A 15,808-nucleotide genomic window follows, 5' to 3' on the forward strand; every position below is an offset into this window, starting at 1 on the left:
TTAATAAAAATTATTCGAATCTCCAAAATACACCGTGATAGATCTATAAAATTTCTATTGAAAGCTACGAATGAATCATTTGGACTAAGAGTCGAGTTAAAGAAAAACGTTCATAGACGTTGGAGGAAAGAAGTTGAAAACATTTTTGATAGGCGTGGCGCGAGAGAGGGTGTCGCCAGGAATATTTTAGAAATTAATGTCAATGCGAACGACGATATCCAATTACACCGGAAGCACCCGGTACAAGAGGCCGACTTACAGTCGGGGGTTGCAGGCGAAACCGAAAGAAAGAGAAAGGACAGAAAGAGAAAGGAGGGAGGAACGTCGGGGTGAAAAAAACTTACTGTGGGGGGTGGAAGAGGGGGGAGTGAGCACCAAGTCCTCCCACATTGTAAAGTACCCCTGCACTCTAACACCGGTCGGCTTTTTCATCGCGCACGCTTTTTTTTCTCTTTTTTAACCCTCCTCTCGATCGCGATTGTGTCCGAGACACCGGGGGCGTGAACTCGCCGATGCCGGCACTGGCCTCGAGGCGTTTTTCGCATTTACAAGCGCCCCGAAGAACCGTTGGTGCTCGCGAATAGTCCAGCTGGCGACTCGCTCAAGGAGATTTGTGAGTTTGCGTTTCAACAGGCTATGTACGTGCGTTTTACGCGCGGATACGGTTGAATATTTCGTACTTAATGGAAGAACATGAGTTTTGCTCGTAAAGGTAGCTGACAATTTCTGTGAGGATGCTCGCATAAAAAGGGAAGCGACATTAAATATTCTGACGGGTTTTTGTATCTTCTATTTCTCATTTTCTTTATATATATAAGAATAAGGAAAGGTAAAAAAGATAAGAATAAAAAAGAAGTATAATCATACACGATACTTTAATTACGTTGCTCAACGCCATTTATTACATACGCTTTTCAGTTCTATTTCTTAAATACATCTTTCACTTCTATTTCTTATCACCGCTTATAATTCCGCTTATCAAACCTATTTATTATTTCCGTTTATCAAACCTGCGGTTTAATTTAATTTTTTGCTGTTGTTTTTCAACACCGGTTTTTTGTTTCTGTTATCTCAACCTTATACAGCTGTATGTTTTTAATTGCATTTAATTACTGTTTTATAATCCTCTATTAATACCTATAAGATTTTATAAGGAATGACGAAGCGTTTTTACAGATTAAAGTTCAAAATCATACGCGTGATATCTTTACTTGCGAGGTTCTACTTTATTTTGCTCATTCTATCCGTTAGAACATATTGATTGAGATAATAGCTTCAATGAAATATTATTTTGGACTAGATGATTCTCCGTATGAAATAATAGGCCTCGTCGATGATTTCTTCGATTGTGCGACAGCAATTGCTCGCTAAAAAATAACAAAGGAGACAGAATTACACATAATTGTCTTATCCGATGTTTCCTTCCTTTGATTTGATTCACAAAAAAAAGTGCGGCGACTTGCCTAACTTTCTCGATCAATTATTCAATGCATAATCGTGCGTTCGCTTTCCTTTCCTTTTTCCTTTGAACCCACGTACGATTTTCAATCGTCCAACCTTCGATAGCTCTAGCTGGAGCAAGAGAGACTCTTAGGGTGCTTCTTTGAAGTCTATAGAACAACTCAAGCCAATGCGTTCACTTCACGACTTCAAACCTTTCGAATTTGTTCGTGGAATTGACAATCAACGACCACCATATGTACTCGTAACGTTCATTAATATGGACATTATTTATCTTCTCGTTTATATCTAGACGCTTCATCGAGGGCGAAGCAACCAATAAATTGTAGTATAAAAAAACAAGTTAATTGTCATTTTAGAAAAATTCTAACAATTTTTCTATACACCGTTACGATAAAAAGAGATCTCAAGAAAATATGAATAAAAAATTATACGGATGGCGCAAATGTCCAAGAACAAGGAAATTTCAAGACCACCTCGAGAACGTACGGCACGTTCTCCTCACGGTTGAATAATACATGAAATGTTGCCTTTCTTAACGTCGTTCGCGGTCGTGCGACAAAAGAAGTATCGACAAAAGAGTGGCCCTCGGTATATAGACTCGTACGTTCAAGCCTCTTGAAACATGCATGAAAAACAAACAGATGCATCCGTCAATCTGACACTGCTAATTTATATATCGCTCGATTCCCTACGATCCTATAAAAGGGTTAAACTGGAGCAGGAGAGTAAGTGGAACGATGAGAGGAAATGAAGGAAATTTTGGCTCTTAGCTCATCGAGCAGCCGATAATTCTGTCCCTGTTCGTCGACGAGATAAGGATCTAAGATTACCGCGGTCCTGTTAACGTCAGATTAGTGTCACCAGCCCTTTTCTAAAGTGACCCCACTCGACGAGAGTGGGTCAGAGGGTCGGACGCGCGCCCGCTGTCCAATGGCTTTTAAATTCACTCGGCTATACGACTACCGTTCCGCTGGATAAACGTTCCTTCAAATCTGTTTATTTTTGCGTGGTTTTACTCGACAGGTAGCCCCTCCGAGTCTACCTTTTTCCAAAGCAGCGTGCCTTTAAAAAAGGACTGGGGAAGCCATCCTTTTGGTCTCATCCTAATCCCCTTAACCCTTCTTAACGTCCCGGAATAAAGGAAGACGTAGACAGATCGGTTCGGCGCACTTGACTTTTTTTCGAAGGAACCTGTGAACGTGTTTCTGCGCTTCCATCTGACTTACATACAAATTTCTAGGATGGATTTTTTGTTTGGAGAATTTAGCTTTTTAACGAGACTCGAAGATTTTTTAATTACAGGAATTTGAGATTCTTTTTAATCGTGCCTCTAAATTGCATCCAAGCTCAGAAATAGTAGATAGTTCATTTATAATGGATGTGAAATAGTAAAATTTGCGGTTATATTATTGTGTTATAGATTTCTTTTTAATTGGGCGGTTTAGAGGGATGCCAGAATCAAAGTATTATAATCTGCAATATATGTTCGTAGATATTTAAAAATCACACGTCGATACTACTATGAAAAAACATTTTTCTAGATAAGTACAGATTCCATATGAGTTTCTCACAATCAGAAGACAAACCGCTCAACTTCAGTCTCCGTTAATTTCTCCATTTCATTATCTACGTATGTAATTAGCGTTCAATTTCTCAAAGACCAAATAATTTAATTTCTTATATCCATTTATCTCTTTCTACCTTCCATCCATAAAAGTGGCATAATATACCTAATCATAAACATTAGAATACAAGATATATAGTTATAACCTATCATTTTCAACTACTTTTCAATTTATGGAATTGTTGGATGGTTAATACATTTTCCTAATATTTATTTAATTTTTCCAAAATGTACATTTGTACTGTATCTTCGTTCAGCTCTTCGATTGATTTCTTTGGACTATAAGCACATACCATAGATATACCTAAAAGAGAAGCAAGCTCTCATAAATTGTAGAATTGCTACCAACAGTAGATTCGATAAAGAAGCAAAGGAGATTACGATTGAATGTATCGTGTTGTTTTATGATGCGGGGACTATAGGCTCTACGAGAATGGAAAAGCAAAAATGCACGCGACGAAGGAGTACAGGAAACAAGGAGGAGACTGAGGCTTGATACACCGGGATTAGCTCTGGCTCCTTAATGAGCGTTAATGGCACGTGATTTCTTAATCACCTTAACGATCACCATGCGCATAACTCGTCGCCGTGAACAGTGGGGATCAATAAAAACCAATTTATCCGATATACTCAGCGCGTTGTACCGATTCATCTGACATAATTTTATTTTTCGCCGTTTACCTTCCGTGACAGAGCAACCATTTCTTTTTTCATGAGTAATTATTACTATGTACATTTTTGCAACATTATAACTTTTCTTATACATCATGATAAGCAATATATTCGTATCTCTGATCTGTTCATACTAAAAATGAGATTCCCGATTTGTAATAATTTTTATGTCAACTCTCTCGCGATTTTGGATAGCTGAGACATTTCGTTATCGTAATGTCGTTTATGCAAGGCTATACAATACATAGATAAAATATTATAGATAAAATATTTCACGCGATTTTATTAACACGCGAAATATCTCGTTAGAAAATTTTGAATAAACAATCTATTATGTTAATTGGTCGCGTCAGGATTATTATCATTATAATTAACAATGTTGTATTCAAATCAAACTATGTACACACACGTGGAGGTAATCGAAGAATCATAACATCGAATTTGAATGACTCCGGCAAGGAAAACGCAAAATCCAAACAAACGACCACTATTTCGTGCGCATTTCGTGTCGACCGTCTGGACGATAACATCGCGTTGTTGCGCGTCGAAATTTCGGGAATCTCAATCGCGTATTACATAACTTTATCTCGTTACATTATTTCGCCTATTCCATTCGTTATTTCGTTTAAATCGCGTGTGTATTGGTAGTGATTCCTTTAATCGCGAATATTTGAGGATTGACTAGAAATCATGATCTATCCAAGAGGGACCAAACTATTATTTTCACGCCGATTCTTGAAGCAATGGCCACAATTACATACGATGCCTTCCTACGTTCGTCCTACCGGTAAGTGTGATGTAATATTATTAAACGCAATACAGTTTTATTTCTATCTTTAGCAAATTATTTACTATTTCGTAGATATCGACTATCTTCGATATTCTTCCTGTGTTTTATTTACACACATATGTATCTCGAGTGACCAAGATTGTTTGAAAACTGCGTGCACTTTGAGCTGTCGGTCTCGCTTTTTTCCAATTTAAAAGAAACTGCTCGTTTTGCGTTGAAGCATTTAATTGCTGCATGCATCCGGCATCCATCTTTTTCTTTTTTCATTTGTCTTGCTTCATGTTATTTAATATGTGCGAAACGTCGTCTACCCGTTTAATTTCGTATTGAATATTCATATGGGCACGGTCACACCGTTTCCAGGTATGTAATAAGCACTACCATTTCCATGTAAATTCGTCTTGGTTATTGTGTCATCTCGAAAGCGAAAACATGATGCAACAAGCGTCCCCGACCGATTGTTAGATTATGTCAAGTTCTCGTTTTGTCGCGTTTATTTGATTTACCAAGGACGCGTGCGTCTTTCTGCCACGTGGCTTCAACCCCTTGCGAGACAAACGATCCGTTGGGCGGAGTTCTGCGTTCATTTCCTTTCGACCTTTGTGCCTCTGCGCTATGCAACTTCGCCAGCTGGATGTCCAGAAGGCGACGCAACAGTTCGACGTTTAAAGCCGTTATGTTATAGTACACTAACGGCGGCGCTACGCTCTCTTTGTAAACGATTTGACAATGCTTGATATTTGATAATCCCGATCGATTACGTTTGTTTCAGGCGTTATGAAATAGATCGGATTAAACTTAATCGAAATTATTAAGAAAGAAATGATAGAGGTGCCATATTATTGATCGATTCATCCATTTATCCATTTATCCATTAGTCCATTATCGACTATGTAAAAATGTATGTAATGTAAAAAATATTTGTACACTTTAGAAAAAAGTAGTTAAATTTGTTATTCAGGAAATTGTAGGATCTAAGTAAGAAAAGAAATAATATAAGGAATCGCGATTCTTTTTTTACACCTACGGTATTAATATACAGATTAATATCAATTATCTAATAAAAAAAATTGCGAAAGAAATATCACATTAACGTAACGTCGGTCCTTGATGAATCAATGTACGTCAAATTCAAGAAATAGACGTTATAATTTCTTCCTTATGAATTATTATTAATGCATTGGAAGTAATATTTATACAAAGTGTTGCAGAATATGTAGCAGCTAATCGTTTAAGAAAGAAGTTTATGCAATATGCTCATTTGTAAATTAATACGTGAGCATAGAGCATTTAACACGTGGAAGAAAGATGTATGAGAAATTTGAAGACGAACATCTCATTACAAATTAATGTTATACGTTAACGAAGAAAGACTAACACTCGACTATAAATTCTTTTCTTGTATAAATAAAAATAAAGCGAAGCAATTAGCGGTTCTTTTATGAACGAAATCTAACGATCTCACGATAGAATCATCTAATAAAATGGATAATTCTCAACCACATATCCATTAATATATTTTAATGAGATTTCAATAATCAATTACGCGTGTTCCCATAATCTCGAAGGTTCTGTATCATCGCAAAAGCAACACTGTCGCTTTCATTTGGTTCATAAACATCGTTTTCTCGAGCTGCGGCCTTCAAGGCCGAACTCATTGGTTTTCATCCACATAAGAGAATTATGAGATTAACGCGAACGAGGTTCGTCGAGAGAAAGATGGCAGGGGCAGCCAGAAGGTTAGGGTTGCCCGACAATGTCGCGCAAACGAGCGAGCCACCCTATGCGCGAGCCCGCCACGCCCTTCTTGCTGCGTGGAATCGCAAATTGGCACCCCAACCTGACCACCTCTTGCTTCGACCACCTCTAACTTTCCTCCCCTAACTTTTCCTCTTTTTCTGCCCGTCGTCACCCTTTCTGGTTCTCCCTTGTAGACTTTCGGTCATCGAATTCGAACTTTGATCACGATTAATTCCACACATTGGTGCTGTTCGTGTGTCTTCGGTCGAAAATTTTATCTCATACGCGATATCGCAACTTTTTTATGTATCACCATTAGGTATTTAAATTTCCAAGTTTCTAAATTTGATACGTTGGATACGTTAGATCACGTTAGATATTTAGATTTGATAATTTCTTAATTTCATATCACGTTAAATTCCGAAATTTCTTCACTTTACTGTTGAATTTCTGTATCGTGATAAGCAAGTTGAAGTGGCAGAAGTTATTTAAAGTTCATAGTTCAGCCATATCCCTTTCGTAATAAAATCCGCAGGACAAAGATTGAAGCGGGTTTAGATTTCTAAATATCTCAGTTTCTTATCACAAATTTGCTAGAAACTTTTCTAAATCTGTATATCGCACTAATAAGGGAGAATTTGTCAAAGTTCATAGTTCAACCGCAACCCTTTCGTAATGGAATCGCCGAGAACAAAAATTGAAACGAAGGACACATTTATCAGTAGCTTGTCACCGAGGTTGTTACGATGCTACATTGTCCCAAAGACAATCTAGCGAAAGAGAATGGTCTAACAGCGATGATCCACGGTTAGATAGAAGCGACGTATGGTGGTGGAAGGAAGGGACGAAGTAATAGAATTAGTTCGACCAGACGAGGAGACCTCCTCACTTAGCTCGCTATAATACGAGGCAAGTTCCGTCACGAAGACCTTAATATCCGCCACTTCCTCCGCCTCCCACTCGTTCGTTTGTTTATTCGATATCGTCCGCCGTCTTAGCAAGTCGTAGCTTGTTCTTCCTGACCCCTGCACGATACTAATTCCTTTTCCTACTCCGTTATATCCTCTATCAACGAGTATTACACGTGTCTATACTTGTATCACGTTTATCATCGATGTTATTATCTCTTTCCTTTATCTTCGATGTTACTTGATCGACTGAATTACAATCTTAAACGATAACAACTATACGAGGCCGAACAGTTTATCTATCCGAGAAGCACATAGAGATAAGTTTAGCCATTTAAGCGGCTGAAAAATGTCAGGATTTGTATACTATAATAGTAAACTTTAGAATATTAAAGATAAATTTGAAAATCATTTTTTTAATTATTATTAATAGTGACACGTGGAATAGTTTATAGTTGTCGCAATAAATATTACGATTACTTTAGAAATATTAGGAAAATAATCAAACTTTGGAACGTCTAATTTTAAGGTACTATGGATTAATATGTGGAGAATAGTTAGTACGTGAGGTTTAAAGGACGAGATTGCTCGTTGTTGTAACAGCCAAATATATTTAAAATAATAAATTAACGTACGTAAGTCGTTAGTACAAAGTATAAATCGCAGAATAAATAATAAATACTCGTTAATGTACGTCGCGTAACTCGATAAATACTCAGATATTCGATATGTACTGTCCGTTCGCGACCACATCCGTTTATTTATACTGGTCGGGGAAAAGTCGAAAAATTTGAAATTTGTTTATCATTAAATTTCTGCGTCAAGGCTGAGTCAATGTGGCGAGGAAAAACAACACTATGAGTCGCTCCCGCTACAAATAAATTATTATCTTTCTGAATTTCGATCCATCCTCTGGAGTTATTGAATTTCTTATTAAATTTTAGATTACCACGAGGTGACTCTATTCTTCTCTTTTACTTTCATTTCTTTTTTTTACAAATGATTGAATTATTTCTGATATGAATTTCATTTATACTGCGCTCGACCAAAAAAATTCGACACGATTAAAATGCTAATTATCCGAAATCGAGCAATCTAGTTAGCTAGGGTGGCGCGATCTGTGGCCACGATAAAAGGGAAACTACACGAAGTCCGCGCGTTCCTCTCGCTCACCTACGTTCCGTAGAAACCAAGATGATCGTGATGCGCGATACTTAAGTTCTCGAGCACTTTAATAGTTTAATTTTCTGCTCGCCTCCTGTTTGTTCTCCATTCTAGATTCGGATCTCATCTTCGAGAATGCAATTAAAGAGGTGGAAGAAGAGAAGGGAGGCGGCTGGTAGGCCTTGAGTAATAGAATAAGGGGATGTTGAGGGAAGTTGAATTAAACGAGCTGGTTTATACAAAGGCTTGCTTCGACCGTGTTTGTCTAGAACACGATCTTCAACACGAATTTGATTAGACGGAAGCAGTTGTTAACGATTGACGTGTATCATCTCTCCCCCTCTCGTTCTCCTCTTCGTTAGTTTAACGAACTTCGATGGCGAATAAAACTGTAATTAGTCGTATTACTTTTACCGCGTTATCGTTCTATATATATGCGTAGAAAGGTCTAATCTCGTAGGGTCGATTAGTCGTCGTTAATTGTGCGCTGCTATTTGTCGAATGTAAATTCGATCCGTGAAATGTGTCGCTATAAATTCATTTTATCGTGTAGATGATAAAGCAAGATACTAGGACAGAATCGAAAGGCTGGCAAAGTGGTTAACATAATGTGATAACGTGGCATACATGCAATGAACTCGTTAGACCTGATATAGGTACAGGTTAGTTCAGAATCTACGGTGTGCACCGATTGAATCTCTCGAAAATGAACCCAGCCGGTCGAAACCAATCTACTGTAAATGCGACGAGAATAAACAAATTTTCTCAAGAGGACTATTATCTTTAGCGTAAGTGCACAATTTTCGAGGGAAGAATGAGCCGATGAATTTTGAAATTCCAACGATCATGGTGAATAAAACAGCACGTAGTGGTAACTGGAAAAACGAAAAGAGGCAAACATCTACTCGACATAATCTTTTCGAAGGTACACCACAATGAATACCGGCGCCTTCCAGTCGAAGGCCCACAGTCGAGATCCATCGACCATTGTGTCCATTATAGGTTTTTGTCCCCCGTTTGCGAGGTTTCCCTGTGCGTCTTCTGAGACTTTATGCCGCTGCATTGTCGTGCCACGGTTGCCTATCTCTTTCCTTCTTTCTTTTCCTCGCGCTTTCTCCTCTCTTCTTTTCCTCCTTCTCTCCTCCCTTTGCTTCCCTTTTTTTTCGCTCTCTGTCTACCTTTTCACCGAGTATAAGTTTACGTTTGGAAACCGCGGCAGAGGCGCGCACACCGCATTCATCGAGACATCGGTACACCTTTTTCTGCCGGTGGTCCCGCACGGACGAGCAAGCGTAGTCGCGCGTAGCAAACGACTGAGTGCCTGCGGAACATGGCCGCTTTTGTCGGGAAGAATGGCCTTTGTCTCGAGGAAAATCAATATCCAGATAAGCGTACGATTTAATCATCGAATAGCTAATTGGCTTATTAAGCTTCGTCACGATTATTACGATCAGCCGAACGGATAATAACAGACGTCAGATCGATTCGTTCTTTCTGCGGATGGTGGACGAGTTTTGGCTTGCGACCGCGCGAACAGCAGCGTCACGAATGTAATCATTGTTCGCTTATTTCGAGATCAAGTTTTGAGCTTTGGATGATCATAAATATTAGAGAAAGAAACGCGAGCATTCTTGTTTTTATTGTTAATTTTGTTACGTTTCTTGGGTTATTTACGATTATTTTCCTTTGAAATTCTTACGTTTGATGCAAATATGGCTGAGAATCTCAGTGACGTATAAGCGAGTATGTTAGAAGTTAGAAGTTACGCGTAATCACAATCCTTAATTTGATAGCCGACCAAATTGTAATTTAATTTTATATTGCGACATATTTTTTTTTAATTTTAAAGAATATGTATCGAGGCCTTTTAAAATAATGAAAGTAAAATATTTTTCTAGAAAAGTAGTAGCATGACTCACACGAGTTATTGATTACGATTATCAGCTCGCTATACGATATAACAGTTGTTGATAAAGTTTTTCGAATAATCCGAGACCTGCAGTAGCGTTAAGGTATAGAATACATTCTATGAAATAGAATAATACTTACACGTTTCTCGGATAATTCCATCAAGAATATTGTCAGGGTATTATTAGAGAGAGAGATTTTTTTTTTTTTTTTATCACGAAGCTTGTTATTCTGTGAATTTTCCAGCTCTTCGAAGACACCGTGTAGACGCATCGAAGACACGGAATAGTCGGTGGTTTCGCTTTAAGCGAGATAGGAGTACAGTTATCCATAAAAGTAGAGCATGCGTACGCCGCCTTTAAAACGGCAGGTGGTGTCCGCTACCGGTGAACAAAGAGAAAAGGGAAAGAAACAGGAACTCGAACCTACCGTCAGGACATTGGAATCCTCCGTTCTGCAGTTTCAGTTCCTCGGAAACCATCGAATAATCGCTCCATTTACTATCTAACACGACAATTTGTGAAACATCTTTGAACGACCTCCATTTTATTGCATCTTCATCGTATTCTCGAAAACTCGAGAAATCACGAACAAGGGTAGCAGAGTAAGTACGTATATAAGTCGATGCGATTTAAATTGCATTAATTAGTTATTATTCATATTTTATACAATAATAATCATAATTAAGATATTTTAGTCCTCGTAGTATCTATATTCGTACAAGGGTACTCGATAAAATTAATAAATTGGGGTCTGCCGTGTTCTTATTAACCTATATGTATATAGACGATCTCTGGCTCCCTATCTCTCTCTCTCTCTCTCTCTCACACACACACACACACACTCTCTCTCTCTCTCTCTCTCTCTCGCGTTCTCTCCTATCTTTACACATCTTATCACAATATCATATTATACACAGATTTTTTTCACTTGTTTTACGGCTTACGTGCTAAGAGGGGTGGGCCCCGGTGCAATATTTACACGCACCAGAAGGGATCGATCATTTATAAATCTGTTTCACGCCGCTCGATTCGATCCCCGCTTACTTGCACCGGGACTAGTAACGCTAGTAAATTCTACGGACTCCTCTCTTCTCGTTTTCTTCGTCTCCAATATATATTTATTATTTTCTTCTCCGTTATTCCGTGTGATGGTCGTCATTCCATTATATTTCTTCTCCTCTCGCGCGCCTCTCTTCGTTTCCCATCGCGTTAAAGTCCGTTTCGCTCGTCCTCGGCCAACGTTCTATTATCTCGCGAACTCGACGAAAGCGTGACAAAGCTAAACTGCAACACGTTACGCTCTTGCAAGTGACCGACACACTGTCACAGGGCGCTTCCCTCTTCAACGTTCTTTTTCTCTTCGTTTTTTAATTTTATTTTCTTCTTCCTTTTACCTTCTCTTTCTTTTTCTTGCCGGGATCTTGGGACGAAAAATACGCGTGGAAAAAAAATTGGAATAACGGGTTACAGGATGTGTCTTTTACTCGTTTGCGAGAATCGCCGGGCAAAACACTTTCGTCCAGTTCGCCGCGCGAATCGAATTGTTTTACGCTGTTTTTTCGCAATTCACTCGTTCTACACGCAATTTAGGAACTGAGGGAGCTTCGTCTTAAATTATACACGCATACGCCTCCTTATTGCACCGAATCTAAACGCAAGAACCGCTGTTCCGTCGCCGTTCCGTGCCTCGCAGCCTCTGCGGTCGAAATCTAACGGCACTTATTAGTACATATACACGGAGGGAATCGTTGCTCGTCATCTCTCGTCATCATCGCACTGAATCCACAGCCGTGATATCGCGTCCAGATTGTCGAACGACAACGACGAACACGACGAGTAAAGCCGCGATGATGAGAAAAATTTCGACCAGGATAGAAGATACAAGGGGAGAGAAAACACGTCGACGTAGATCTTGCTCGTCGCCGGTCGTTTCCCTTCTCTGCTCGTTCGCTAGCTTCAGGCTACTTCTTTCTCGCGGATTTCGAGGTAACACGCGATGGCTCCAGATGTCCAGCGGCGTGAAACTGGCTTTGTACTCTGTTCCCATGTCGAGAGTTTCGCGATGGGAAAGCTCGAGCGCGCTCGAGGAAATATTCTAACGGAGATCGCCGGGGAAACACGAAACGTAACTCCGTCGGAACAAGCTCGAGACCTGTTTGTCATTTACATTTCTCGATCGAAAGATGAATTTTTCTTTAAACCGAAATAGAATTTGTGGATATGAATCATAAAAAGAAAACCTTTGCAGTAGAATTTGGATTCGTCGATCGCAGAAAATGAGTCGTTTAAATTGAATTTGCATGTATCGATTATCAAAAGGATATCATTGACACAGAATTTGGATACATTGAACGCAAAAAATAGGTTGTTTAAGTAATATTTGTTAAGATTTAAGCAATATCCGTCACAAAGAGCGAACCATTGAATAGGATTTGGAATATCGACGATAAAAAGAGATCTATCGATTTGAAATGTAAAACGACTCAATTTAAATGTAAAAGGAAATGTAATAATATAATTTCAAGACTAAAATAGATGTCGTAGTTGAGATTGGACATCCGAGAAAGTCGAGGAGATTTTTTCGACGTAGTTTTGTTAAAGTTTCGCGATTCCTCGAGTTCGTTCTCGACCAGAACGGTGGCATCTCCGGAGGCGAAAAAGAAGGTAGAATGAGGAAGTAAAGGGACTGTGTGAGACCGCGTTCTCATGAGACGACCATTGTTACACCGACACGCCGGAGGATTTGGGTCAGCGGTGGGGCTCACCGACCCTCCCAGTTTCCCCTAGTCGCAAACCGCAAACGTTCGTTCTCTTTTCCTGCGGTTTCGTGGCGTCTCTTTGAAAGCTAGCTATATCGTTGGCCCGTGATGGCAAAGATGGCAAAAGGGTGGAGATCTTCAGCATGGCCGACGGGAAACGGTAAAAACAGCGTAAAACCCTTTTCGTTTTCTCGATGCATCCTCTAGGTACGAGATTGAAGGTTGTTCGATGAAGAATTACGAACAGAGAGGACGGCAGGATTTATTCCCGAAAGAAATCGAATCTTTCGAACGAACTATATGCGGTTTAGAGGAGAGAAAGATTTCACGAGATCGCGGAGACTGTCTCCGCGACAGATGTTTCCGCTTGATGTTCCATCGAGCCACGATGGACCCGAGACCGTGCTTTCACGAATGTTTCGTTTCTTCTTTTTCCCTCTTTTTTTCACGAATTTAATGAACGCGCACTTGTCAGAACTGTCCGTCGCGTCGTCGACCGAGATAATGATTTTTTCCACTGACTGTGCACGGCCTCGGGTTTCGTGGTAAATCGCGCGTATCTCTTCGTGTCCTCCGCTCCTTTTCGGAGGAGGGTCCACCGCGTTCGGTTGCTTCATCCGGAAAGGAGGGACCGGTGATTACAGCGCGCCACCGTGATTGCCGAGATCGTTTGACTCACGAAAATGTCATTAGGATCTTATTACTTTTAACCGCCTTGAGGAACGACTGTTTCTCGACGACGAGTTTGTGCAATATTTCTTTCTTTCTCTCTCTATCTTCGTAAACCGTCTTTCTCCATCTTTCGCCCGTCTCGTCTCTGTCCGTCCTTCTTTCTGTCCCCTTTCGCGGTTACCCTTTCAGCTTCTCCGCCTTTCTGTTCTCTTCTCGCTCTGTTGCCGTTTGATCCGACGAGATCCAGCTTCCAGAGCACGAAGTGGGTCAGCCGCCTCGGTTGGGCAACTGTCACAAAAGATCGACCGATCTAACGTCATCTAACAAACAGATTGACATTTACGAAGGAAACCGAGGAATCGTTGTGAATCATTTAGAACGCGAAACATCGTATCCCCTCCTTCAGGTGGCGAAAATATCCTTGGTCCGCGAGAACCATCCGATGGATAATTTGCCAACAGCTCGACGAGGAGCCGACCGCTATCTTGACATTTAACGAAGTGGCGGAAACTGTTCCTGATCACTTTGTTAATTGTTTCACGATCATTGAAATTCTATCGATAATTCAGTCACAGTTAGATCGATCGATCAGCTGGTTCTGCCTGGTTCCGAGCGTTCGACGACGAAGAGCGATCGGTAAGCTCGCGAAGCGAACGAGGACGATCTGCCGTCGATCTCCGATTGAGGAGATTCTATTACATCTATTCGATGATTCGTACGTCGTCGTTATCTGTTGTGCGATTTTTCGGCTGCCCTTTGTCCCCTCTCTTTGATGATTTCATTCACAGGCACAGCACGATCGTCCATCGTCGTCGATAGACCTTTCATATAAATTCCATCGACGTGAAAATCGAGTCGTGCATCATTTGCGAATCGCCATTCGCGATGCATAATCGTACGTGAATTCGATTCTCTACTGAACGTTTTCATTTCACGAAAAGTTCGTTCATTTTCGTCGATGCAGGATAACTGCGTTCTTCCAACTTACTATCATCGCGATTGGTTCCCTATAGATCGTACAATCGCAACGCTTTGATTCTTCGTCGTAACGACGGACGACCAATTTGTCGTAGACCGGAAAACCAGTCGCTGAACACGCGGCTCTCGTTAAGAGATAGAAACAATTTATTAACATCGAACGCGAAGTCCATCGCGACAGGTGCTATACGTATTCACACTTTGGGGCAGGGGCGCTGGCACGTCCGCGGTGCTACGAAGAAGCGGTTCCTCCTGAACACAGCTCGAAGGACATCTTTGTTAAACCGCCGGCCACACCCTGAAAAAATACGACAGACGAACGAGCCATTAGAACCCAGCCCTTCGTGCCACCCTACGTGGAAATAGAGGTCTTCCCCCTCTATTTCCACGTACACGATTTCTTTGGGTCATTCGATCGGGAATATCGATAGATCAGGAAACACGAGTTAATCGTTGTATCTTCTATCTGGGAGTAGATGTTGGAATTATTGCTAAATTCTCTTCATCCGGGCGTACATGTTGGAATTATAGATAAATTCTCTTGATAAGAATGTCCTTTATTTTAATTTGTATAATGCAATGCAAGGAACCGATGTGTCGTTGATATTTAAAGTTTGTATGTGTATATATATGTAGTATCGTGGACAAAAGGCCTAAGATATCGGCCGAACCATAAACAATGTCGCGAGAGCCGCGGCATCGTCGGGTACATCAATGTGTCGTCGGTCTTCTTTTTAAGTGTATAGTTTCGTGGAAAGGGCCTGCGTGACCCTGGCCACGGGCGTTTTCGGGACACATGCGTGATACGGTGGGAAAAGACAAAGAGATGTTAAAGACAGTGTTAGTTGAGAAGCCGGAGAGGACGAATGCAAAAGGTGTGCAGAGTGTGAATTGAGAAGCGAGAGCGAGCGAGTGTAGAAGCCAGAGAGTGTGAATCGGGAAGTCGAAAGCCGTCTATGAGAATAAGACGTACGACAGCATTGTAATAATTTCGTTGCTTCGAATATTATTTATTAAATCAAAACATCATTACTTGTCCTTTTCTCTAAGACCCATTAAGATACTACATATATTTACGTCGGTAAATGTTACGTTCCTTTTAACTTCGTAACGCTGTAACTATATAT

The 15,808-nt window shown here is 40.3% G+C and overlaps 1 protein-coding gene and 1 long non-coding RNA gene across 8 annotated transcripts in view; both read right to left on the minus strand.

The window, feature by feature from the left end:
* LOC100645298 (homeotic protein distal-less) overlaps nucleotides 1-15,808 on the minus strand; it is a 113,296-nt gene that overhangs the window by 8,088 nt on the left and 89,400 nt on the right. For 3 of the 7 annotated variants that reach the window (XM_048411325.1, XM_048411324.1, XM_003399982.4), the window contains exon 5: nucleotides 10,901-14,979. The exons of the other annotated variants lie outside the window; for them this stretch is intronic. In XM_048411325.1, coding sequence (XP_048267282.1) covers nucleotides 14,961-14,979 — 19 coding nt within the window. In that variant the 3' untranslated portion in view covers nucleotides 10,901-14,960. Of the gene's footprint in view, nucleotides 1-10,900; nucleotides 14,980-15,808 lie in introns of those variants that run through there. 7 annotated transcript variants of the gene reach the window in all.
* Nucleotides 859-7,652, minus strand: LOC125386188. Its single transcript, XR_007226142.1, has 2 exons — nucleotides 4,488-7,652; nucleotides 859-3,392 (listed from the first exon to the last, which is right to left on the minus strand). It is a non-coding gene; the product is annotated as an uncharacterized LOC125386188 (long non-coding RNA).

This window comes from Bombus terrestris, chromosome 13 (assembly GCF_910591885.1).
Source record: "Bombus terrestris chromosome 13, iyBomTerr1.2, whole genome shotgun sequence".
Classification (NCBI taxonomy): Eukaryota; Metazoa; Arthropoda; class Insecta; order Hymenoptera; family Apidae; genus Bombus; species Bombus terrestris.